We start from the raw sequence: 26,051 nt of genomic DNA, 5'->3' as shown, positions 1-26,051 counted from the left end.
AGGGCACCTTTGACCACCATTTAAATGTTTCCTACTATAGTTGTCAATGATGTCCCAAGAAAAGCCTGTTCTTTTTTCAGAACATAGAAATGTATACAGGTTTAGAACCAGTAATTCATGACTGAATTTTCATTGTTTTTAAAGGGAGAATCCCTTTAAATTATTGGTATGAGATCAAATGAGAGTTACTTTTACTCTTTTATGGCCCTTTAGTAGTGTGCTTTTTAAAAGAAGAAAATAATGTTCCCTATTCGGTGGAGAAATTTAATATATGGAAATTCCTCTAAAACACATACTGTATTTAAAGTAATATATATGTAGGCTCTGTATGAATTTCACATACAGATATGTTGCATATACAGTATGTATAAAAATACCTATACATACAGTACACTCACCTAAAGGATTATTAGGAACACCTGTTCAATTTCTCATTAATTCAATTATGGTTGTGGTGTAATGGTGTGGGGGATGTTTTCTTGGCACACTTTAGGCCCCTTAGTGCCAATTGGGCATCGTTTAAATGCCACGGCCTACCTGAGCATTGTTTCTGACCATGTCCATCCCTTTATGACCACCATGTACCCATCCTCTGATGGCTACTTCCAGCAGGATAATGCACCATGTCACAAAGCTCGAATCATTTCAAATTGGTTTCTTGAACATGACAATGAGTTCATTGTACTAAGATGGCCCCCACAGTCACCAGATCTCAACCCAATAGAGCATATTTGGGATGCGGTGGAACGGGAGCTTCGTGCATCCCACAAATCTCCATCAACTGCAAGATGCTATCCTATCAATATGGGCCAACATTTCTAAAGAATGCTTTCAGCACCTTGTTGAATCAATGCCACGTAGAATTAAGGCAGTTCTGAAGGCGAAAGGGGGTCAAACACAGTATTAGTATGGTGTTCCTAATAATCCTTTAGGTGAGTGTATATGCATCTATATAAAATTACTATACAATTGACCATTTTCCCTAAATAATAAATATGAAACATATTTATATATTTTCTGTTAACAGCTCATGTTCATGATTTTAGTTTCCTGTATGGTATAGCCAACACCATGCTGTCAGTAAGAATCAGGTAAAAGCATGGAAAGGCCAACAGTGCACAAATGAAACATACAGGTCAGGACAGAGGAGAGTTACGTTTTTCAGTTAGACATGTGTTTGTTAAAGCTGGGATGCATTTAGAAAGAGCTTTATTTAATGAAGACATCAGCTTTTCACAGCTCTCTGATCTGCTGACGCACTTCTCTACGGTTTCTGTGTTCATGCTTCAGATCTCTAAATTACATTGACACTGACCAAACAATAGATAAATCACAGCTGAGTTCATACCCAAATATCACTGTCAACACAAGCCACAGATCATCAGGACATCAGTTGAAGACATTTCGGAAGATGAATTCTTCCTGTTTGCCTGGCCAGTGGTCTGTAGCTGCTGCCATATGAATGACTTGTTGTGATCGAGAGCCTGTGTTGTAATATCTCATCATACGATTTTAACTGTCATGCCCTTTTTTTTTGTTTTGATGAGTGTTCGAAATTTAGCGGCATCTAGTGATGAGGTTGGGAATTGTAAGCAACGGCTCACTCCAACCCTCCCCCCCTTTCAAGGCACTATGGGCAGTTTGTCCGTTTAGAGCTACTCTAGAAACAAAATGGCAAATTCCATTCCATTCCAGTAGTGTAAATAAAAATAGCTCATTCTAAGTAAATAAAAACATAAAACTTCATTATGTAAGGTCTTTATACACCTCTAAAGACAGTTAGGTATATTATATTGCATTTCTGTCAAAAGATGCTCGAAAAAATGACAAATGGGACCTTTAAGGGAAGCATAGGCTAAAGAAGAAATTATTTATTTAGCTGTAATGGGAAATGTGGCCTTATGATCTCTGACCTTGCTATGTTTTATCCTGCAAGTTCAACAATATAACCTTTTGTTTTATCATTATGTGAAATTAGTTAGCGGTAAAATGCATTTTAATTCTGGCTACGCTGAGCTCAATGTCTAGAGCATTGACCCACATGCTGGTATTGATAATGAACTCTAATCGGCTTATATGTTTAAAATCTCTCCTGTCCTTTGGTATCTGTTTACAGAGCCGGTGGGCTTAAGGTTTTACATTTGAAGGGCAGTGAGATTGACCTCATTCAAATCAGGTTTTACATGTCTATGATCTGTACAAAAAAGTCTCATAAATGTGCCTCATCGTGTGTAGTTCTATTAATTATGGTCATAATTCTTGCCTTGTGCCTCTATTAAGCCTTTACACAGACTCATTCTTCATTTACAACTCAAGGGCATTGCAGTTGTTTTTGAGTCAAGGTTACACTATTACAAGCAATTTTTTTTATTTGACACTAAGACAAACATCATCTCTAAAACATTTGTATTTAACTTTTGTATTTAAATTATAATTACTTTCTGCTTTTAGCGCTGCAATTTCATCCTGTCAGCTCATATTCAGCCTCAACTTATGACAGGCTCTTAAGAGTTTTGAGTTCTTTCAGCTAAAGAAGCGTGGCATCCAGATGCAGTATGCTTACTTAGTGTATTTCTTTTACATGTTTGTATTTTCAGCAACACGCAAGGAAGGAAGGAGCAAGATAACATTTTAGAAGTTCAATAGTAAACATGTGACGTGTAATATGTTAAATGATGAACACTGTGGTCCTGTTAAGCACTGAGACTCATTACGTTTGTACATAAAGTGGAATGAAAATAAAGTTGACTTGATAATCTGAAGCATTTTTATGAAACTGATAAAACAAGTGATACACATTATGAAATAGGACCTTAATAATAACTAGTTTAACAATGTGTGATCTGTTCTGTCAGAATGCAATACTCTTTAAAATAAAAGTTTTAAAACGTTTTGCAGCAATGTCATTTAAGAACAAGGTTAAGTAGAACCCAAGAAAAAAGTTACTTTACTTAAATCATATATGTATAATGCATTACAAAATTAGTTTAAATGTATTTATTAATCACGCCTTGTAATGCACCTAATAATTCATTGTTACACTTCACATTTATATAATTCTTTACAACAACCTTAATAATGCATCATAAAGGATTTAAGTAAAGTCTTACCAATGTTTTTCTTCAGTAAAAGAGTAATTTTTTCTTGCCTTGTGTAGTTCAAAGAATATTTTTCATTCATTAATGATTCATAGATCCAAACAAGAGCCTTTTTAACATTTACGGTACGTGCAACACACATACAGTATGTTTACTTATTTGAGTTGTAAACTACTGGAGAAATATGTAATCTATACATTATAAAATAAATAGGCTATGGTAGCACTTTATAATAAGGTTTTTTTTTTGTAAACAACTAATGCATTAGCTAACATAAACTAACAATAAATAATACTTCTACAACATTTAATCATCTTAAATCATGTTGCAGCATTTAACATACATTTTGAAAATCAAACTTTGTGACTGTTAGTTAATCCACCATTTTACAACTTCTACAAAGATTATTAAATGCTAAAGAGACTATATGGCTTATTCTTAGTTCATGTAGGCAAATACAACCTTACTGTTAAGTGTATACAGAAATATAATGGTGTAATTTATTAATGCTGCAGTAGAAAATTCACAATCACTATGCTGTTATATCCAGTAATTTTGTGGTTCTGTTCAACGTGAAGTTACAATTTCATCTTTGCTGTTTAATTGAGAACTACTACAAAAAAGATGATCCTGATATATACTATAAATTCACATTAAAAGTTTTTAAAGTGCATATTATAGTGAAATGATCTGAAGACCGAGCGAGTTTTTGCTCTGCACCATTTCATCTCAAAACTATAAATGAGATACTTGATCTCTCGCGCTCTCTCTCTCTCTCTCTCTCTCTCTCTCTCTCTCTCTGTCTTCTTTCGTGTACTGTTTTTGTACAGTTGCTCTTTCTCAGTACTCTGCAGATATGTCACTATGTTGACCTTGTCAAAATTTGCATGTGCGACACTATCTTTGCAGCATTAAATGTGTTAGATGTGACCTTGCCGCTCTAAATGTTCTCAGCTTACTGCCTTGATAAACAATGTTTCACATCGGCTTAGAGTCAATGTTTAGAAGATCGAGTTGTATGCTGCATTGTAAAACCGTTGACTCTTTATTGTATTTTGTTGGAGTCATGATAGAGCCAGAAATGTTGATCTGGATTGTAAGGTTACATAGTGCCTTATAAAAAGGATTGTGCGACCAGATACAAAAACCATTAAAAAAAACATATCGAATGACCACTTTTATCACGAACACTGTAATGAAGTGTTCCAGTTGCTCTGATTCTTGGGTTAGCAGTACAAAGATCATGGGTTTGATTTCTAGGAAACAAACTAACAGATAAAATGTGCCTGAATGCACTGGGAATCACTTTCGATAAACGCATAATAAAATAATGAGTTTAATAATGCCAAATATATATCTACAGTATAAATCTACATATGGCACAAGCACATACTTTACATTGTGGTTACATCCCAGGATTTATACAACAAAAGGGCTCAAGAAAAGATTCTAGAGTGCATCTGTCTGTCTGAGACTATCTACAATTTTGAGTCATTTCGGCAAATGATGATTGGAGCTGTTAAAGGGACAGTTCACCCAAAAATTTAAATTGTGTCATCATTTACTGACCCTCGGGTTGGTCCAAATCTGTATAAATTTCTTCTTTGTTCTGATGAAAACAGAGAAAGGTATTTGGAAGAATTCTTGTAACCAAACAGTTCTTGGCCACAATGGTAGTCAAAAGTGCCCCAGAACTGTTTGCGTTCCTACATTCTTCAAGATATTACAGTACAAAGAAATGTATAAAGCATTTTTCTACAATGGTAGTCTATGGTGGCCAAGAATTGTTTGGTTAAAAGCTTTCTTCCAAATATCTTTCTGTGTTCATCAAAACAAAGACATTTATACAGATTTGGAACAACTAGAGGGTGAGTAAATAAAGACAGATTTTTTATTTTTGTGAGAACTGATAAATAATCTTAATCTTTCTCAGGTATTGGTGCACCTCAGGAGATCCAAACTAAATATTTTATGAGCAGTTTTTAAAAAAGGTTGAAGCTCATAAAATGAGACTCTTTAATTGTCTTGTCTTTCCAGAGGCTGCACGGATGTGCTATGCTGTGTGCTCTTCATCATTGTCATCTTCAGCTACATTGCACTGGGCATTGTGGGTAAGTGCTGCATCTGCTTTCTTGTACAAGAAATTTATAGTAATCATTTCTTTTTACGGCGGTGTAAACGGCAGCAGTCGGGCTAGATCACCACAATAAGAGCCACTATTAAAATAGAGGTACAATATTCAGTTTGATATAGAGGGCGCATTTCACAGAAGGGATAATGTTATCCAGACTATTGCCAAGGATTATGCTGCAAAGCCATTAAGCGTTGTGTCAGTCAAAACTGGCATAGGTAACCACACAACAAACTACTTACATAAATGAAGTACCTTGAAGTAAAATATTACGCCTTTGTAAATACTGCCCCAGTGGCTGTAACTCTGCAAAAAAAAGTGATAATAAGAGATCTTGCATTTTTGGATGCAACATTTCTTAACACTACCATCTTGCTATTAAACATGTAGTTCAACAAGGTTTCTCCCAAATTGTGTTCGAACCATAATGAAGGTAGTTTAACTGTTGGCCGGTTGAATTTATTGCTCTATATCACACAATGGTTTTAATTACTTCTCTCACCAAAAGATTAAAATACTTGCTAACAGGGCAGAAACCTACATAAGAACCTTTGATCACGTGAGTCCTCCTCCTCTGATTCTGAACCGTCCCCACTTCTCATAATAGAGATGAACTTCAACAACCTCATAGACAGCAAATGAAACAACATCCAACGTTTCAAGATGCTAAAGAAGGATAAAAGGCACAAAGAGAGAGAGAGCATGAGAGAAAGAGCGAGAGAGCATCACTCTTTGTGAGGAATATTTTTGAGATGGAGAGCAAAGGCTTCTGCGTTCCTTGTCAGCTCCTCTGATGTAAGCTCGTACATGAATATTTTATGATGCTCAACCCCACGAGGAGCTCCTCCACATTTCTTCCCTCTACATCAAAGTACGGCTAAAGTTAACACTTGTGCTAATACCACTCACCGCACTTTTTACACTTGTAGCATTGAAGCTGACGCAAGACAGAAGCATTGCCAACGGGGGCAGCTTTGTTTTGTTAGCGTACTCTCTTTGTTTCAAGGACGAAAAGACCTTGGGAGTAAGTTTGGAAAGTGGCATCACTTCACCATACCCTTACATCAAACACCACTCATTCAGGCTTTTCCTGATGTCAATTGATGGTCATGCTGACACAAATACACCCTTGTAGCCAGTGTTGTGAAAGTTATTTCCAAACTGTAATACATTACAGATTTGTTATTGTTATTTAAAAGTAATCCCTTACCTTACATTACTGTCTCAGAATTGCAATACGTTACATGACTCCTGTATTACTTTTGAATTACTTTCCCCAGAATAATTACAGAAGTAGAACTTAACATTCTAAAAAAATGTCTTTGTATTTTGTATTTTCCAAATACAAAATACTTTTTGCCAATCAACCTCTTTATTCGACTGCTGATTTTTTTATTTAACTAGGCTGTACAAAACAAAATACTAAGATTAATATTAAGATTAAGATTAACAGATACTGTTACAAATGTATAGTATTTTGTATTTCAAATGGATGTATTTGAAAAACTGCAATGTAATAAGAAGGTTGATTGGCAAAAAGTATTTTAGTTTGTAAATATAAAATACTAAGATTAAACACATTTAAATACCCCCCAAAAAATCTAAGGTATTTAAATACAAAATAGTCCCATCCCATCAATTAACTAGATTATATAGAATTCTAGCTAGTCAACATGTAAACATTAGCTTATCTTGTCATCAGGGATCTTGCTAACTAGCTACCTGAAAGTATCCCAATGGCCCCTCAAAACCCGCCCAAAGGGAATGAAAACTAGCCCAATTATTTTCTGGTGTCAAATGAAATTGCTTTGTAATGCCTTACACTACTGTGTAAAGCAAAACGTAATAGGTTTCTGTAATTCATTACTTTTGTTATGCATTACTCCCAACACTGCTCATAGCATAGGCTGTTAGAATTTGAAGTTCAAAAGCAATAAGGCAGGGGCACGCAGATCCCTTTGTTTGAAAACCCTACATACAGATTCCAGCAAGCTTCACACAGCGTGATATTCCCATTGGTAGGGGAAATTATATTCACTTTGAAGGTTTGCCGTGGATGTAGAGCGCAACTGCGCCAGAGATGAGATAACTACAGGCTGCTGTGTTTCTACATAGGCCATATCATCATGACCATAGTGGTACTCAATGTCAAGTGCCTGTACATGTTTTGAATGTCAACAAAGATTTAGCCTCACTGCCGATGGACGATACATTCAGTAAAGTGCTGCATTACTCAAATCCCTCCATGAGTCATTTACACAATAGTTTTACCTTTATATCACTTTATATCACTATTTGTAGCATGGTGGTCTAAACTTGCAGCATGAGCTCACTCATCATGACGGTCTGGGACCCAATGGAGTGTGTTGATGCTAATGGGGGGTTGGGGAGGGGCAATAATAGCATTACTTCATTTTGCCCCTGGCAAACAATGATGTCATCCTATCCCTTAACCCCCAAAAAAGCCCACTCCAATCTTGCTACCTTAAGGGAAAATGATGAAATCACCAATGACATCATCCTTTAGTTACACAATTGTGGTCTCGCTGACAGTCATGTCTGCAGATTTGTGTGGGCAAAGAGAAAATGTTACTTGTGTCTTTGATCCATATTAGACCATAAATAGCTTCGTTTAGAGATAATAATATTCACTCGTTGAATTTTGTATTTTGCTAATAGTTTTGTTTTGCATGCAAACAGTGGTACAGTTTCAAAGGCCAGATTCAAAGTTGTTTTTGCAGCTTAACTCTGGCATTAAAGCGAGGCATTGTAGTGTGAAGTAATTTCACAGCTCTGTGAAATGCATCTTTAATAGACTTCGTTCATCAAGGGACTTCACACAGAGCTGTTGCATTTCTACAGTTCAGTTTCATTCAGAACAATTTGAGATTTTAGAAGTGTGTAGTGCCGTTTTGAATGTGCATGGCTGTTATTTAACTTACTTGTATATGATCCTCCAAAATATATATATATATATTTATCATAATACAGACTGCTTAAAAATGTAATCCAATCTAATATTCAGGTGTTATCATTGTGGTAATCTTCAGGCTAAAAACAGTTTACAAAGATACTGAAATGGGTTGGCTTTAGGTTTTCTCTATTTTCTCTTTTTTTATGTTTATAGTCTTTATTAATATCATATTGTATATCAATATTGTAATTAATATATTAAATGTGACCCTGCCAATAAAAACTCATCTAAAGTCTTTTTTTATTTAATGTTTTGTACATAAAATCATCCTACATGATGAAAATAACATTCTGTGAAAATATAACCTTGATATCTTTAATATTGCGTAAGGCCATGTCAAAGATTGAAGTCAGTTAAATAAATGATTGCAAGCAAACCTTTTTATTCTCTTACAAAATAAGATTTAAGCCTGGATTTCACAGAGAGGTTCACAAATCAATTAATCCCCCATTTATGGGTTTAATTGTCCTGAGCTGTACAGTCCTATTACCCAAAGTCCTGAAAGTTATTATTTTATGCTCACATTAAATATCTAAAAAGATCCCAGGTTTTGCACTCCTGAACAGATCTCATCCGGTCCAATATAGCTGTTGAAGTACAATTGAAAGGCGGCATTTCCTTGGGAGAGATTCATAGGATCAGCGCTGAAATGTACAACACCAACTCTTAAGGTCTAACTAAAACAAGATGTAAAACTAAGAGGTTTGATCGACTATATTAACCTCTCTTTGTTATAGCTTGGATTCATGGGGACCCAAGGAAAGTGATTTACCCCACAGACAGCACGGGTCAGTTCTGTGGGCAGAAGGGCACCCCTAATGCGTAAGTGTCAATTTTACGCTTTTGTGTTAGAAACAGCATACAGTACACAATATCCAATTAAAAAAAACTATTTTCATCAGCCTGTCCATATGCTTTTATTTATTTAAAGCGCATTGTTCTTGTTCTCACGCCTGTTAAAAACCTACATCACATAGCGCAGAATTGCCTTTTGTGGAGTTTTGAGTTGATTGGCAGCACATAACCTTGGGGAAAATAAAAACCTGCTCATTAGGAAAGCTGGGGCACAGTGATAAGAGTGTTTGTTATGCACAGCTATAGAAAGAGAGATGTTTCTCTGCAGAGGAAGATTTTTGATCTTTGCGGTTCTTAATTAGGAGATGCATTGCCCTCTGTGATTTAGGGGATTATGGGTAGGGGGTATCTGACACAAGCACTTAATGCTGTCCTTTGTCCAAACATAATGAGGTTTTATCATCCATTATAAACATTTCATTCTTGATTTATTTATTGAGCAGGTCAGGGCAAACTCTCTTCCTTTAGCTCAGCTGGTAAAGCACTAGCAATCTCATTTTATGGGGAATGCCCATATTCAACGATGTGGTGTCTAGTAAATACATTAATGAAAGTGAGAATTTAGTCTTAATGAAGGGTTGACTGTTACAGAGACTTTCAATAAAGAATAAAAAGCACCAAAGAACATGCATTTTTAAAGAAAAGCAAGTGATTTCTACTACAATACAATGTGTAAAGCTCCACTGACACCTACTGGCCAAACAACAAAAGTTGTCATCATTTAACATTTTTCAATATAGAAGAGCAACATATAATGCATATGAGTAGATCTGATGTTTTAGTGGCTCTATATGATTCACATGTTGGTCTTTTTCTCCATAGAAAGAAAGCCATATTATTCTACTTCAACATACTTCAATGTGCCAGCCCGTCTGTCCTGATTAACCTCCAGTGCCCCACTACTCAGGTCATACTGTGCATCTGTTCTCAGATCAGATTTAATAGAATTATCAACAGACATTATTGTTAATATGAGAGACAGTTATTAAAGAAACTTCAGAAAATCAGAACCCTAAACAGATGAGGTTTTTTTCTACACCATCACTAGATGTGTGTTTCCAAGTGCCCAGATCGATTTGCCACCTACACTGATATGCAGATCATGGATAGTTTCAATAAGAGCCACTGGAACTACTACAAGCAATTCTGCAAACCAGGCTTCAACAACCCCAAAAAGGTAAATCACTAAAGTTCCAGATGAGTTCTTGTGGAGCTCAATACAGGGAATGGCACCAATTGGAGTTAAACATATGAAACAAGAGGTGTAGAGAATGAGGAAATGGGCTGTTAAGTTGTTTTTCATTTGCTAACCAATCTTGTGTATCTCTATAGACAACTAATGATGTGTCTATCGCTTTGACAAATATAAAGCTACACACTTTGGCCATGCAATAAAAAATGCAAAATTATAAAAATATAATTATTTTAATAAAATAGCAAAAAAAAGTTGTTTGTCATAGCTAGCAATGAAGTTAAATAAAAATCACCTTTAAACTTTATCTACTGCTTTTCTTAGTTTTAACCATAGAACAAGATCCCATTCTAGAGAGATATCAACCAGATGTCAAAGTGTTAACATTTTAATATGAAACAATTTCTCTTTAGATGATTCAGTACTTAATGATCTGAGCTGTATGATCCACATTATACTGTTTGTATAGACCTGTTCTGTATGTCAACAGTTGTCTCTTTTAAGCTTATTTTTATCTGCTACATTTTAAGGAATAACGTCACCCAACAAAGCTGACAGTTATGAAAAAACTCAAATAACACATAATACCAAACCTCCAAGTGATACAATTTAACCTAAAACATGCATTTGAAAGATTTGATTTTGTATATCTCTTCAAAGAACTGTCAAAAATAATTCAACAGTGTCTCTTTTAGTTTTGTATATCACAGTCATAAGCATCAGGAAAGTGAGCTGCTGTCTCTAGTCTGACAAGGATAATTCCACAGGCTCTCTCAGGGCTTTAAAGACGTCACTTTGAAGTGTATTTTTGCTGTTGGATGGTTTTGTTCAAGGCGTATTTAACATGCTTCACACATGAACTGATGTATGCTAACAGGCTGTTTGAGATGTCACATACTGTATACAGCGGGGAAATAAGTATTTGACACATCAGCATTTTTATCAGTAAGGGGATTTCTAAGTGGGCTATTGACACAAAATTTCCACCAGATGTAATCATCAAGCCAAATATTAAATTCATACAAAGAAATCAGAACATTTAAGTACACAAGTTCAGACATAATAAATAAAGTGAAATGACACGGGAATAAGTATTGAACACATGAAGGTAACAAGTTGCAAAATGGCATAGAAAGCCAGGAGATCACCTGAAATCTGTCAGTATTTAGAGAGAAACCCCGCCCCCTATCAGTACTAATTGATGTCAGCTGCTTTAGTCCTAATTGATGGAGCACCTTCTCATTACCTAGGAGGCACACAGGAAAGACTTCATGATGTGTAAAAGCAAAGAACTCTCTGTAGATCTTTGTAATCTTATCCTTGAAAAGTATTTTGATGGGAATGGTTATAGGTGCATTTCCAGAATGCTGAATGTTCCTGTGAGCACTGTGTGGGCCATTATCCGGAAATGGAAAGAGCATCAGTTCACCATAAACCGGCCACGATCAGGTGCTCCACGTAAAATCCCTGTCCAAGGAGTCCAAAGAATAATCAGGAGAGTTCTCCAAGAGCCAAGAACCACTCGGGCAGAACTTCAGGAAGACCTTGCATCAGCAGGTACTGTTGTTTCAAAGAAAACTATAAGCAATGCACTGAACCGCCATGGCATCCATGCACGCTCACCACACAAGACTCCATTGCTGAACAAAAAGCATGTTGAGGCTCGGTTAAAGTTTGCGAAAGAGTATTTGGAGAAGCCTGTGGATTATTGGGAGACTATAGTATGGTCAGATGAAAGCAAAATTGAACTTTTTGGCAGTCATTCTACACACCATGTTTGGAGAAGAAATGGCACTGCCCACCACCCCAAGAACACCATACCAACAGTTAAGTTTGGGGGTGGAAGCATCATGGTTTGGGGCTGCTTTTCAGCAAGGGGTACTGGCAGACTTCATATTATTGAAGGCAGGATGAATGGAGAAATGTACCGGGACATTCTGGATAAAAAATCTGCTGCCATCAACCAGAAAGCTGAAAATGAAAAGAGGGTGGACATTTCAGCAAGACAGTGACCCCAAACACAAGGCCAAGGACACAAAGTGGTTTCAAAGAAAGAAAATCAAGCTGCTTGAATGGGCCAGTCAATCACCTGACCTTAATCCCATAGAAAATCTATGGACAGAACTGAAGATCAAAGTTTATGAAAGAGGCCCAAGGAACCTTCGATTTAAGGACCATTTGTGTGGAAGAATGGGCCAGAATCACTCCTGAGCAATGCAGACAACTGGTCTCTCCATACAAGAGGCGTTTAGAAGCTGTAATCACCAACAAAGGCTTTTCTACAAAGTATCAAATAAAGTGTGTTCAATACTTATTCCCAGTGTCATTTCACTTTATTTATTATGACTGAACTTGTGTACTTAAATGTTCTGATTTCTTTGTATGAATTCAATATTTGGCTTGATGATCACATCTGGTAGAAATTTTGTGTCAATAGCCCACTTAGAAATCCCCTTACTGATAAAAATGCTGATGCGTCAAATACTTATTTTCCCCGCTGTATATGACCATTCAGCACTTACAGTAGATTATGGGGACATGATGTCCAGGTGATGTATGTAAATTGATTTTGACACCAACAGCAATTGTTTTAAATCAATTATATGTCAGGTATTTCATTATTGGGCATGTATTTGGCACAGGTCAGCTTTGACAGTAAAGTGCTGACATACAGTACAGATGCAAAGAGGTTTTCTCATTTCAGTCTGTTGCACAAGTTCTAAGAGATGAAGACTGCCCGTCAATGATAGTGCCGAGCCGACCATGTAAGTGCAGTCTGTGTGTTTCTTTTACTTATTTTATTAGTGACTTGATCAATTGAACTTCTTGTAAGTATATCACAGTTGTGGTTTAGCTAATTTGGGCGACTTTGCATTGTACATGAGCAGCTGTTTTAGTACGTATTCACGGATATCTGACATATTTATTTTGCTTGGCAGTTTTGCAGCGTTGCTTCCCAGATTTTATGACCAGAAATGGCACATTAACTGTTGCTAACAAAACAGCTTTTAAAGATGCACTGGACACAGCAAGAAGTGTGACTGAACTTAAGGATGCAGCTAAGTATGTATATCAACACACTACAGATGGCATACTGCACACAATTTGACTGTTTGTCTTGTCTCTTCAAATAGTTTTCTAAAAGTATGCATTTTTCACTATTCAGTTGTGTATTTCAAGAAAGTGAATGTTTTTGTTCTCTAAATAGCCAAATTCCACATGCTCTGGGTTCTTTAAAGGTCCAGTGTATGACATTTAGCGGCGAGGTTGCAAATTGCAACCAACCGCACACTCCATTTCCCATTAATCATGGACACGATCACATGCGTTAAAGCAAGATTTCAAGTGCAACTGTGTGTCATGACTATATGAGCATGATTGTAATTCAGCTATAGCTACAGATAATGACAGTTTCCACACATACAGCCGTAATAGACACATTTTTTGCAGTGGAATTACAGGTATCCTTGAGGCCAAGGAAGTTGGAATGAAGATCGTGGAGGATTATACCAGTTCTTGGTACTGGATAGTGATGTAAGCACTTTTCACCTCAGCACATATAGTAAGATGTTCAGAGCATCTAACCATATAATGTTATTGAACAAAACTGTTTACAATGGTTAATGGTAGTGTTATCCAAATGACACATGTATTTGTTGATGTTTTTGTGTACTGTACTTATGAGTTTTTATTTTTGGTGTGACAGAGGGCTGGTCCTAGCGCTGGTCATCAGTCTCATCTTCATCCTGATGCTGCGTTTCACCGCAGGCTTCCTCCTCTGGTTCATCATCATCGCTGTTATCCTGCTGGTGGCCTATGGTCAGTTTTTATATCTGTACTTGTGTCATGTTGGTCAAGTTAGTGTAGGAAAAGTTCATGAAGTTCAGCTTAACATAAAACATAATTTGTAAAATGTTTGAACTTTTTTAAATAACATATCATTGTAAAGACAAACCTTTTATTCTTCTGAACAGCCATGCAAAACATTAGCAGGAATATGTCAGTAAACAGACACATATTTTCAAATGGGAGTAAATCAATCTGCATTATCATTTCTAAAATCCATCTTTTGTTTGTAGGCATATGGCACTGTTACTGGGAGTTCACATATCTCAGGGAGACCCCCGAGGTCGATGTCACTATCTCTAACATCGGCTTTCAGATGGATCTTCACGTCTATTTACAACTCAGCCAGACCTGGCTCATCTTCTGTGAGACACAAAGACCGCAAGTCATGGCTTTGTGATTTCCACTGTCCTCCTTGTTAACTTGTTCTGCTGTCTTTTCTACGCAGTGGTCACCCTGGGTCTGACTGAAGCCTCTATAGTCATCATGCTCATATTCCTGAGAAAACGGGTTCGTATTGCTATCGCTCTGCTCAAGGAGGGCAGCAAGTGAGTCTCTTTCTCTTCCTTATAGGGATATTTTGCCCAAAAATTTTAATTATTTTATCATTTCCTCCCCCTCGTGTCACCTGTGTGACTTTTCTCTGTAGAACACAAATGAACATATTTTGGAGAATGCTGATAAGCAAACAACATTGGAATCCATTGACTTCCATTGTATAGACACAAAACCACTTTTCTCAAAATATCTTATTTTGTGTTCCACAGAAGAAAGGAGTCAAATACAGGTTTTGAAAGGCATGAGGGTCAATAAATGATTTAATGTACGTGCAAAAAGAATATCCTACTTTTCTTTATCATTCATATGTTTGTCTCTGCAGGGCCATCAGTTACATCACGTCTGCTCTTTTCTATCCCATCATCACCTTTGTGCTGCTGGCTATCTGTATCTCCTACTGGGCCATGACTGCAGTGTATCCCCCAATTTAAAATTGCTGGAACAAATAGATTAGAGTTAGAATCTTACTTTTTTCAAATGTGTTACTAGACAAGACAGATTTACGCTTTTTACGTCCACTAGATGGCAGTATTGTAACAGCCACTAATCTGAACTTCCTATCTTTGATGTCTGGAAGGATCAAAGCAGTAAACATTAGTAACATTATCAATATCAGTTCTCTTGCAAGAGGGAATATCAATATTAAAGTTAATTAGGAATGTCTCGCTTATTAAGTCCTTAATGAAGTCCAAAGATTTCTTGCATCTTCTGGCGATGCTGTTTACAAAGTTACATCACCTCTTCACAACTGCAAGTATACGAATCTGACCTGCAGTCCTGAGGTGAGACCTTTGCTGTTCCAAATTTAACAAAACAATAATACTGACTTTATTACTATTTTTTCTCAACAGTGAATAATTTTAAAATCTGTTTCTAGTTAATTTTTAATAATCTTATCGTGAAATTCATCACAATGTGTTTTAAAATGTGTCACTTTTAACAGTTCAGACTAGCGGTATTAGCATGCAGAATGCATTAAATTGGTATTATTGAGAAGAAAATTTAAGTTATGCAGACAGAATCAAGCAGACATTTGTACAACTAATAGTTCAGAACCTCTATTTGAGAAATAAGGTATTTTACTAAACATTTCATAGAATATAATAAGCTGTTTGTGTTTGTTTATTTCCACCAGAACTTCAACAGAACTAACATCACCAAGCAATGTCCGGGTGCTCAGTGTCTTTTCGCATTTTATGGAGGCGAGAGCCTGTACCACCGCTACATCTTTATCCTGGAGCTTTGCAATCTGTTGGTCTTCCTCTGGCTGGTGAATTTCATCATTGCCCTGGGACAGTGCACTATCGCTGGAGCTTTTGCCTCCTATTACTGGGCCCAGAAGAAGCCTGCAGACATCCCTCCCTGCCCAGTGTTCTCCTCCTTCGCCAGGGCTCTACGGTACATCTTCAGTGTGCCCTATATCCAAGCAATGATTTGCTTAAAATGTGTCTTAATATACACTCACCTGTGCTGTTCATAGGTATCACACAGGGTCTCTTGCATTTGGATCACTCATCTTAGCTGTGGTTCAACTCATGCGTGTCATACTGGAGTACCTGGATCACAAACTGAAAGGTTGGTGATATTCACAAGTAGTGATTAGGGAATATTGATATTTAATAAATAGAGGTGCAATAAACTACAAAAGCTTTAAAAGAACAAAATGCTGTATTCCGTAAAATACTGCATACTGTATTCAGGAACAGTTCACCCACATATTAAAGTTTTGTCTTCATGTACTCACTTCAAGTTGTTCCAAATCTTTATCAATTTCTTCGTTCGGAGGAACACCGAGACAAATATTTGGAAGACTGCTTGTAACCAAACAGTTGGCCACCATTGACTACCATAGTAGGAAAAATTACAATTGTAGTCAAAAGTGCCCCAGAACTGTTTGCTTTCCTACATTCTTCAAATATTTTCATTTTTGTGCCACAGAACAAAGAAATGTATTATGCAATATTTCCTATAGGGCCAAGAACTGTTTTGGTTACAAGCATTCTTCCAAATATCCTTCTCTGTATTCATCAGAAAGAAATATGTATTCAGATTTGGAACAACTCACGATAAAAAAATCATGACAGAATTTTTATTTTTGGGTGAATTGTCCTATTCAATATTTTGGAATCATAATAGATTATTGGCTTTTTGCAAGACAATTTGCTGTAGATACAGAATGATTTATTTGAGATCAGTGCACTGCAGTGTGACTGATGAAAGTTAATCACATGCTGTTTGTTGATTGTTTTTGTGTGTTTAGGAGCTCACAATGTGCTTGCACGTTTTCTGCTCTGCTGTCTGAAATGCTGCTTCTGGTGTCTGGAACGATTTATACGCTTCATAAATAGGAATGCTTATATCATGGTAAGAGACCCATTCCGTTATTTTCAATACAAACAAGCGGGCTTAGAAATACCAGAAACACTTAGTGCTACTCAGTGTAACATCACTGTATTGATGTGATTACATTACACAGTATGTGTGTGTTCACTCTAGATTGCCATTTACGGAAAGAACTTTTGCACTTCAGCGAGGGAGGCGTTCTATTTATTTATGAGGAATGTAGTGAGGTGAGTGTGTATTTTCGTGCACTAGAGGCTGGATGAGTATTTTGATGTTACTGAATTTCGTCTTGTGTACTGCAGGGTGGCAGTGTTAGATAAAGTGACAGACTTTCTGCTCTTTCTGGGAAAACTGTTGATAGCAGGAAGTGTTGGTGAGTGTTGGTGAATCACAATATCTCTATTTATTTTTTCTCTTCGGTGCATTATTTGAGCATGTAGTAATTGACCACAAGGGGGCGTAAGAGTGCAAAGCACACACTGAACATTGAAGCAGTCTTCTGGGCATTGTGGCTGAGCTGTCCATCATTTGTCTTACAGGTGTCATTGCATTTCTGCTCTTTACACGCAAAATACCCATCATCCAAGACGAAGTTCCAGTGTTGAATTACTACTGCGTGCCTCTCCTGGTAAGAAATTACTCTTTATTTATGTTACAATTTAGTATTTTTTAGACTTACAAGAGTTGCTTGTTCAGATGGTATTTTGACTGGCTGTTCTTTCGTTCCCTGACAGACAGTAATATTCGGTTCCTATTTGATTGCGCACAGCTTTTTCAGCATCTATGCAATGTGCGTGGACACGTTGTTCCTTTGTTTCTGTAAGTATTTCAGCTTGCAATAGGATAAATTGGAAATTATATTGATAATGTTGAATTGTTAAAACTAATAAAACTTTACAGTGTTTAAAATAGCTGTTATGAGCTGAACATATTGTAAATTAACCTCTGAAAATTCTAAAATATGCATTTAAGTTTATGAATGTCCTGTAAATGTACTTTTGGACTGTCTGGGGGAAAATATACAGCTTAATACTGTTGAAAGGATTTTGAAGCACTTATTTTAAATTATAGATAAAAAAATATATATATTTGCATAAAGGGTTTTATGGGTTGACAGGCGATCTGAAATTCACTGCAAGTACGTTTGATTGCCCATCACACTGTAAGCTCTATTTTTCCTCACCGTTTCCTATTACCCCCATCATCTCAATCCCGCTGCATTGTTCACAGGCGAAGACTTGGAGAGAAATGATGGGACACCAGCCAAGCCTTTCCTCATGTCTCCTGGCCTGAAAAGGATTCTTGGAAGGCCCGAACAGAGTCCCAAAAGACACGTGGATAAAATTATCTGAGCAGACGAGATTACCTTGCTTATATAGTTAGCATGCATCGACCTACATATTGGCTGTAATGTACTGTAACGGGAGCTGTGATTTATGGAAGCGGTCATTTGACCCCACACCTCAAGAGACCAAAGACTCTCTGCACTGTAACAGCCAGGACCTGTGACCTTCGGCCTTTGACACGGTCATTATACTGCAAACTAACACATTTGCCTATTACTACTGAGTGCTGCCTTATTCTGTGATTGTCGGAGCAGTTCTTTTTTGGTCAGTCAATAACTGAAATGTAAAAGATAAAAAATCGTAAAATCTGAATAGAACATGAGAAATGATGGGGTATTACAGTACATTTTTATAACCAAAGTACAGTTTGGGCTGGTTTTACAGCCTTACCTGAATCTTAATCTAAAAAACAATGCTGATTTTAAGAAAACAGCTAATGGGTATCGGCTTTAACACTAGGAGGGCACCGATACAGTACTTTACCTAAATTTTTTTTGCATTTTTGTATAAAGGATCATTCACAGCATTATAAACATTAAGCATTTGAAGTCAACAAGAAAATATTTTTACGCAATGAAAATGTAAATACAAAACAGTCTGTGACGATCATTTTGATTGTATTTTTTAAATATTCAATCTAACAGCGCATTGAAGAGCCTGCAACTTAAACCTGTATTTCAAGAATAACTTTGCACCTATTGAGCCACTTTTGATGTTCTACATGCGTAGCAACATCCTCCTTACAACCTTCAGTATTACCGTACCGCAATGTTTTGTTATATAGTCTTCCAGATCACAATTTTTCCATAAAGAATAAGACCAAGACATAAAATCATCGCTCCAGTACAACTAAAGAAACTTCACAGAGGTTGAGCTGTTCTTGTATAGCTCCATTTAAATGTAAAAAAATTAATTACTGAATGACTCGTATTATAGCGAAAAAGTATTAACCAATAGTTGCATGCATATCAATTTTGTTCAGCTGAAATTTCTAACTTTGTTAACGAGTTTGAAAGATGTGAAGCACTCGATATAAGCAAAGGGCTTTTTGTGTAGCTCAAATTATTGGGAGGTGGTGGAGAAGGACAGTAAATGTTCGGAGTGTGAATAAGCCTACAAGTTACTAAACTGTTTAAAGACCCAAACCATTATCATAGGTCTTATACTTTTGTGAAGATTAAGTTTTTGACAATATAATTTCAAACTAGTGAAGGAAAAGCACATCTAGATTATTATTGTACTGTGATATTCAATCTTAAAGTGATACAGTTTTATAATCCTGGATTTAACCACTTTTGTAATGTTCTTGGAATTGTTTATTGTATTTGTACTTTTTGTACCACAAGTAAAAATGTGATTTTTATATTTAAATAAAACTATTTAAAGAATGGCAAAAGTTCACAGATTTCCTCAGGTCATTTCACTTATTAAATAAAATAATGTAGCACTTTTTGCAGCCTAAATGGTCAAACCATACTGCACAGCTGTGATTAATCTCTCACTAACAAACATTTCTCTGGCCTCGATTCCCTCTATACCAAACCGCCATTAGGCTGCATTAAAACATCAACACCCTTGATTTGAAAAGTTGTGTATATCGTTCAAACCATTAGCTGGCTGCACACTTAACCATAAAGTTATATTTTCTGTTCCACATCACCTTCGATAGGCCAACACAAAATAAGTTTGTTCGCTTGCAGCTTAAGACCTGGAGAAAAATTACAGATCAGCTGCACGATCATATTTTACACAACCAGCTCGCTCTGAAGATCCCCAGAAACACAATCACACATCCAGATGTAGTGCTGCGTTATAATGTTCTACTTGCATCTGTAGACTTGTTTTCTTTGAACCATCACAAAGTTGTGCATGCTCTTGGTTTGAACAATTTTTAAAAACAAGGAAATGGTGTTTTATCTGTGCTCAAAAAGAACCATGCAGTAAGTTTAGCAAAATATTTTTCTGAACTTATGCATACATTGGTAAACATACAAAACCAGTATGACAAATTACAGAAACGTTTAATGCTTGAACTTCACTACCAGCAATAAACTTAAATTCCACAGTAAATTTTTTACAGAAACTTAAGGTATCTTGCTAACTGCGTAAGCAACAAACCCTTCTGGAAATTAGTTCGAAACAAGAAAAACTCAGCTCTGTTGTAACTTAGTGGATTTTTATTGGATTTTCTTCAGCTTCCAAGTTTCTCTAGATCCAAACAACCAAACAATGTGCATCGACTAAACCAGAACCCAAGAATTCCATGGTAAATTTATTTTAAAACAAAGTGCTCAGTCACATACAAGAAATAAATTAAATGCCATTTATTCCATCACTATATAGATATAATATATATATATATATTAAACAAAAACTTCAAGCTCTTTTCACAATTATTTCAAAACATTTTCTTTTTAAATCGTCGCAAGATAGATATCCTTCATGAAAGATGGAGTAACATGGGTCTTGTTCAAAACTCAGTCAATAGAAGAGCAAATATTTCCATGACCTGACCAACGATGCAGCGATGGACTTCTCAGGCGTGGCTGATGGGCAGCTGTGTCATCGAATGGGGTAAGAGGGGCTGCAGCACCAGCGAATTGGGAGAGTGTACTACAAGAACAAAATGTCACGTTTAGCAACAAAAGGTCAGCTCATAGAATCAGTGATACAGTAATATTCCATCAGAGCAAATTGTACCATCCAAATAGGAGTGTAGGGCAGTCAGCATAGGCGTGTCGACAGGAGCAAAAGCAGTGTATTGAAGTTCATCAATGATGGAAGGAGACAGTCTGGCAGACTGCAGAGATGACACTGGTGTCATGGAAGAGTGATTTGGGCTGACGTGCTTCTTATGACGAGCTCGGCAGTTCTGGAACCAAACCTGAGATGCAGATTGATACAGTACAACATTGGTCTAAATTTAATATGTATTTGTATCCAAGACTCAATCAAGCAGCGAGCGCCATACCAAACTAGACATCCCATCAAATAAGGTGTGACAGTACGCCGTGCATTACCAGCCATATATCGTACAAACCAAAAATACTTGGTGCTAAAGTCTCACAAAAATAAACGGAATTATACCTGAATAACCCTGCGGCTAAGACCGGTTCTTTCTGCCAACTTTTGTAAAGTCTGGGCATCTGGATTGTTGTCCTGAGCAAACTGGGCCTGCATTACCTAAAGGGGAAAGAAGAGAGAATAAATCAGTGAACTGTGTACAGTCATGGGCAAAAACTATGAATTTCAGGACGAACCTGTAGCTGGTCAGCTGTGAAACTTGTGCGTGCCCTCTTGGCAGGTTTGGGCTGATTTACTTCCTGTTCCGATGGAACTGCTCCTTCAACATTAACTCCTTTACCTACAGCCACAGAGACGCAATAAAAAAAAAAACATTAACCTACATACGCGTTTGGGTTTTCCTAATATTTGGTATCTAAATATTTGGTATACAATTCAAAGGCAAAATCCAGGCAGCAACTAACCGGTTTCCATAGCTCTCTTCAGGTTGTCCAACATGCAGTCGTAGTGCACGCGACACAAGACTCTTTCATCCACCAGCGCAAACTCTTCTCCCGTGGACAGTTGCCTTTTACAGGAAAAGCACGCAAAGCACGCCAGGTGGTAGGTGTTGCCCTTTGCTCTACGGACCCAGTCATTTGAGTGGATGTTTCTGCCGCAATGAGCACAACGCGTTCCGTATTTCCTACGAGAAACAAATCTGCGATAAGACCTTCCATGCTAAAGGTAAACAAGCGTTTGCGTTACGTTTTAGTGATATTGCACTCCAGGAGAAAGTTGTGGATTATTGTCGAATTTAGGGAATTAAATCAATCGAACTGCATGACAACGCAGTGCAGCATCACTTGTTTAAAAGGTATGCAAACAAATTCAAAGAGTTTAAACGATTCGCGCCACGTAAAATTGTTGTTACGCAGGTGCAGACTTTTACATTTCAATTTAAATACGTGCGAATGTAAAGAATAAATTGTGCATTTTCGTTACCTGAAGTAATCCAGTTTACAGAATATCTCCTTCTCTTTTATATAACAACTAATGTGTCTGCCCAGAGATGTTTGGCACACGCTGCAAGACAGGCATCTCACGTGCCAGCACATGTCGTTCACCTGAGGTAAAACAAAAGTTTTAAACGATTATGGCAACATTGTTCGAGTTAAAAATGACTTTGTGTCAATATTACGTTTAAGGCTTTCTAAGAAATGTCTTGTACATAAAACTACAAACACGGGTATCTCGTGGCCTTTTGGTAGCACCAGCGGACAATTTGGTTATATAGAAGAAAATCTCAGCCGCTATAATTCACTGTCAGTGAAACACACTTTTTTTTATTTACCTTTAGCAGATATTTGTCAACTATGTCCGTGCCACAACTTGTACAGATGGCTTTCTCTGTCATGGCATGAGGTGAAGAGCTGGGCGACAACGTCGACGACGACGACGAGCACGATACTTCCTCAAACAGCTCTTGATTTTTATCCTTAAAACCAAGCAAAACAATGCATAATATAAATATTGCATTACAACATAGACATTACAAATGATAAGACGTTTTTAAATGAACGCAAGCAAACAATAGAAATAAGCCGTCTGGAACACCAGCCTAACTTCCATAAACCCAAATACGTCCGAATGACTTTAACCAAAAAAAAGCAGGATTCCCAAACACAGTTAATCCATAAAAAAGTGATCGTTGTTAAATACCATTAGGTCTTCCTCAGGCTCACTTTGCGTGTCAGGTGTGTAGAGGAGCGAGCCTCCACAGCCCGCGGGCATGATGAGAGCAGCGCAAACACACAGTATGAGCGCTCGTCATCGCAGCCGCCTTTTAACCTCTAAGCCCGAGCGACCCATTAGCTGCCTCTCGCTCTTTTTACCATGACAACCTCTCGGTGTGACTACAAGCCCGTGCCAACTTGTTGAAAAACACGCGCTTTCTAGGCAAAGCGTTGTCCTCTTCATTGAAGCACTTTAAACGTTTCAGGCCGCCTAATCAGAGTCCTTTCTGACACTTTCAATAGCGCGTTGCCTTTGTAGGGTATGTCATTTTCCCAAATTCATCAAGTAAATTTGCCTGATTTTGTTTTAAAACGATGCTTGAAATATTTGAACTCCCATTTTATGAACCGACTGTTGCCTCGATAAAGGAAGAAAAGAAATCACGATCTCTCAATTTATATTAATTGCACGCAGGCGTTGCCTGAGGCACAGCTGAGGATGGTACCGTGATTCACACTCAGTCAAGACATCGGTATTAGAGTCGACACATTGTAGAAAATAAAATCGGACACGCAAAACAATATGTTAAAATATAGTCCATGCATCTATTTTTTTAAGATTGTTTAGATTATTTTACACCATCTCTTAAATGATCCTCTGCAATATAAAGCCTTTACATAAAATAAGATCGCCTATCAGGATTTATTATTAAAAAAAGAAAATAGCAGAAACCAAAAGAGGTGATACATTTTATAGGTCATTTTAAATGTAAGTATTTAGGTTGTTTACTTACTGTGCTTTTGCTTGGGCTTTCTTTCGATGTGGTTTGTTCATTTTTCCAGTACATTTTCCAGTAGTCTATCCACTTTAAGATTTCCTACAAGAATTAATCCATATGCACCCTGCAGCTGAATACACTTCGTGACCATGATTTAACTGTAACTTTTGTTTTCCTTACCGAGGGTGGTACTTTTCCTCGCATTTTCTCACTCCCCTGGCCGCACCTCCCTGTTACACACGCCTATTATTCTGAGAGTTGCAGAAGAAAGAGCCGACACACTATGAGTTGCATCATATTTGTTGAGTTTACAGCGCAACATAATTTTCTTTAAAAAGTATTTTAGACACAAATCTTGTGTTAAATATAAACAACACGTCGTCTTCTGTTTATCAAACGCGAGAGTGTGCTTTTGCTTTAAACTCATTACAGCTGCAATACTTTGTAAATATTTGTATTATTATCATTATTGAAATATTAACGAAATATTGAAATATTGGAAAGTTTTCTAAAATTGACATGTTGCCGGTTGCAAACAACTGTTTTTATTCGTCATTAGAGCTTCCCATTATTGCGCAGGTTTGACTTGTCCAACTCATACGCTGTTCACTTCGTTGTCCATTAACACATAAATATCCATTAAAATACATTATTACTTATTTTATGATTAATAATTATTCATATAAAAACATTTTTCTGTTTTTATTCAAAATACAGAAACGTCCCTGATAAAAGTTTTAAATTATTTTGAGTTCTTCTTCATTTTTATTTGACATTATTCTTTGTTGCTCTATTCATAATTAATTTCGTTATTTTATAGCTATATTTTCAAAAGGCTTTCTTAGTCTTTCTTATGTTTGACCGAATTTTTTTTTTTTGTTGCACAACTTCATCTTAAAAATTATTTGCTCATTCCTACAGACCTGAGTGTTAGGTCATTCATAATAATTACATTTTACTACTACAAAATAAAAATAATGAATGATATATTTCAATCAACATTACAAGGAATTGTTTCAAAGCTTTCACTCTGCATCTTTCTAAGAAATTTAAAAATAGTGGTTTTTATTTAAATACACAATTATGTTTTTAGATATTTTTCAGATAGCTAGCTTTACAAACGATTGATGTAGCATTTTTGTCCACTACTGTAAAATAATTCTAAAATAAATCATTTTTGGGGATATATTAACCGTCTCTTAGCATTTAAAATGAACGGAGCTGGTTTAATTTCCATCAGCTCATATATCTGAGTTTTAACAGACACTGACATCTTAATTACAAGAGCAATAATATCAGCTTCCACACAGATTCTTCTTGCCTATATTTGGATTGGTTTGTTTGACGTGGAGGATGTAAGGAAGTCTGGGGATATGTGAGATGTGTCAGTCAAATCAAAGAGGGTGAACTTTTTACTTTGACTTTCTGTTTTGACTTGAGCAGATTTTAAAATATGTTTCTTCTGGAGGGAGACTTTCTTTTCTTGTGTGTATGTACTGTAAGATGAACAAAGCAGTTTTGTGTGCTTTATTATTGCTTTTTGCAGACAAGTTTTCTGTTGACATAACCATAACTGAAAAAGGAGGGTGGTCAATACATTGTCATCATTTTGTTATGTTTGCTTGTGAATGTGAGCTGAAATGTTATACATCATTGGCTAAAATGATGTATTTCTAATTTAATCTTATCTCTTGATACTTCAAAGAACTGTGGCATTATATTACAGGATGAAGAAATCCTAAAGTGTGGCATTGGGTTAGTATTCTGGAATGCTAATCCTAATCTAATAAACATTTGTTGATTTTTTATTCTTGCTTGCTGTATGGTTTTCAGTTGTATTGGACAAGCTATGCCGTTTTTCACAATAAATGCCCAGATGCATGAATGGTTTCATGTAAGAACAGATACATGGGGAGTCTCATCGTAAAATGGACAGCCATTTGCAACCAATTTTGTCAGAGCAAGCCTTATCGCTCATCTTGTTGCATTCCACGAGTCCGATTCACTTTTCTGTGGGACATGGCAATATCTCTTCAAAATGGATATTAACACTCAAAGAAAAAAACTAAAAAAGACTCTTATTTAGAGCCTCTATCTCTGATGGCTGGAAAGATTGTCTAGAGTTGTCAGGAGTGATAAGGATACAACTAATACAAATTATTTTTATCATTAATTTAATAATAAAACATT

At 36.6% G+C, this 26,051-nt stretch overlaps 2 protein-coding genes across 5 annotated transcripts in view; one reads left to right on the top strand and one right to left on the bottom strand.

The window, feature by feature from the left end:
• slc44a5a (solute carrier family 44 member 5a) overlaps positions 1–19,654 on the top strand; it is a 51,902-nt gene extending 32,248 nt beyond the window's left edge. The window contains exons 3-22 of one of the 2 annotated variants that reach the window (XM_056744388.1): positions 5,136–5,209; positions 8,941–9,025; positions 9,881–9,965; positions 10,107–10,235; positions 12,955–13,015; positions 13,190–13,313; positions 13,701–13,784; positions 13,957–14,069; positions 14,330–14,461; positions 14,545–14,644; positions 14,977–15,069; positions 15,349–15,436; positions 15,790–16,052; positions 16,135–16,229; positions 16,915–17,018; positions 17,151–17,224; positions 17,300–17,370; positions 17,537–17,625; positions 17,732–17,816; positions 18,228–19,654. In XM_056744388.1, the coding sequence (XP_056600366.1) occupies positions 5,136–5,209; positions 8,941–9,025; positions 9,881–9,965; positions 10,107–10,235; positions 12,955–13,015; positions 13,190–13,313; positions 13,701–13,784; positions 13,957–14,069; positions 14,330–14,461; positions 14,545–14,644; positions 14,977–15,069; positions 15,349–15,436; positions 15,790–16,052; positions 16,135–16,229; positions 16,915–17,018; positions 17,151–17,224; positions 17,300–17,370; positions 17,537–17,625; positions 17,732–17,816; positions 18,228–18,349 (2,071 nt within the window). In that variant the 3' untranslated portion in view covers positions 18,350–19,654. Of the gene's footprint in view, positions 1–5,135; positions 5,210–8,940; positions 9,026–9,880; positions 9,966–10,106; positions 10,236–12,954; positions 13,016–13,189; positions 13,314–13,700; positions 13,785–13,956; positions 14,070–14,329; positions 14,462–14,544; positions 14,645–14,976; positions 15,070–15,348; positions 15,437–15,789; positions 16,053–16,134; positions 16,230–16,914; positions 17,019–17,150; positions 17,225–17,299; positions 17,371–17,536; positions 17,626–17,731; positions 17,817–18,227 lie in introns of those variants that run through there. The other variant, XM_056744389.1, reaches the window with a different exon arrangement.
• Positions 19,655–20,609: 955 nt separating this feature from the next.
• Positions 20,610–24,392, bottom strand: lhx8a (LIM homeobox 8a). Of its 3 annotated transcripts, none has more exons than XM_056743800.1 (8): positions 23,877–24,392; positions 22,701–22,844; positions 22,352–22,473; positions 21,832–22,052; positions 21,604–21,707; positions 21,431–21,526; positions 21,044–21,227; positions 20,610–20,956 (listed from the first exon to the last, which is right to left on the bottom strand). In XM_056743800.1, exons 1-8 carry the CDS (start codon positions 23,928–23,930, stop codon positions 20,880–20,882), a joined length of 1,002 nt encoding a protein of 333 aa, XP_056599778.1. In that variant the 5' UTR covers positions 23,931–24,392; the 3' UTR covers positions 20,610–20,879. The 3 variants fall into 3 exon arrangements, with proteins under 3 accessions (XP_056599778.1, XP_056599776.1, XP_056599775.1); XM_056743798.1 differs by lacking the exon at positions 23,877–24,392 and adding an exon at positions 23,069–23,756 and having other exon boundaries at positions 21,044–21,215; XM_056743797.1 differs by lacking the exon at positions 23,877–24,392 and adding an exon at positions 23,069–23,749.
• Between the last annotated feature and the right edge of the window lie 1,659 nt (positions 24,393–26,051).

This window comes from Triplophysa dalaica, chromosome 3, assembly GCF_015846415.1.
Source record: "Triplophysa dalaica isolate WHDGS20190420 chromosome 3, ASM1584641v1, whole genome shotgun sequence".
NCBI lineage: Eukaryota > Metazoa > Chordata > Actinopteri > Cypriniformes > Nemacheilidae > Triplophysa > Triplophysa dalaica.
Note: the sequence above shows the minus strand (reverse complement) of the source record. Positions and strands in the feature narration are given on the sequence as shown.

What these genes read in the sequence shown, in the direction of transcription:
- lhx8a (XM_056743797.1), bottom strand. Translation starts at nt 23,140, where the DNA reads ATGCCCGCGGGCTGTGGAGGCTCGCTCCTCTACACACCTGACACGCAA. An exon ending in TGTAAACTGGATTACTTCAG is followed by an intron (nt 22,053 to 22,351) that starts GTAACGAAAATG and finishes TGTTTCTCGTAG; the next exon opens with GAAATACGGAACGCGTTGTG. An exon ending in TTAGCCGCAGGGTTATTCAG is followed by an intron (nt 21,228 to 21,430) that starts GTATAATTCCGT and finishes TCTGCATCTCAG; the next exon opens with GTTTGGTTCCAGAACTGCCG.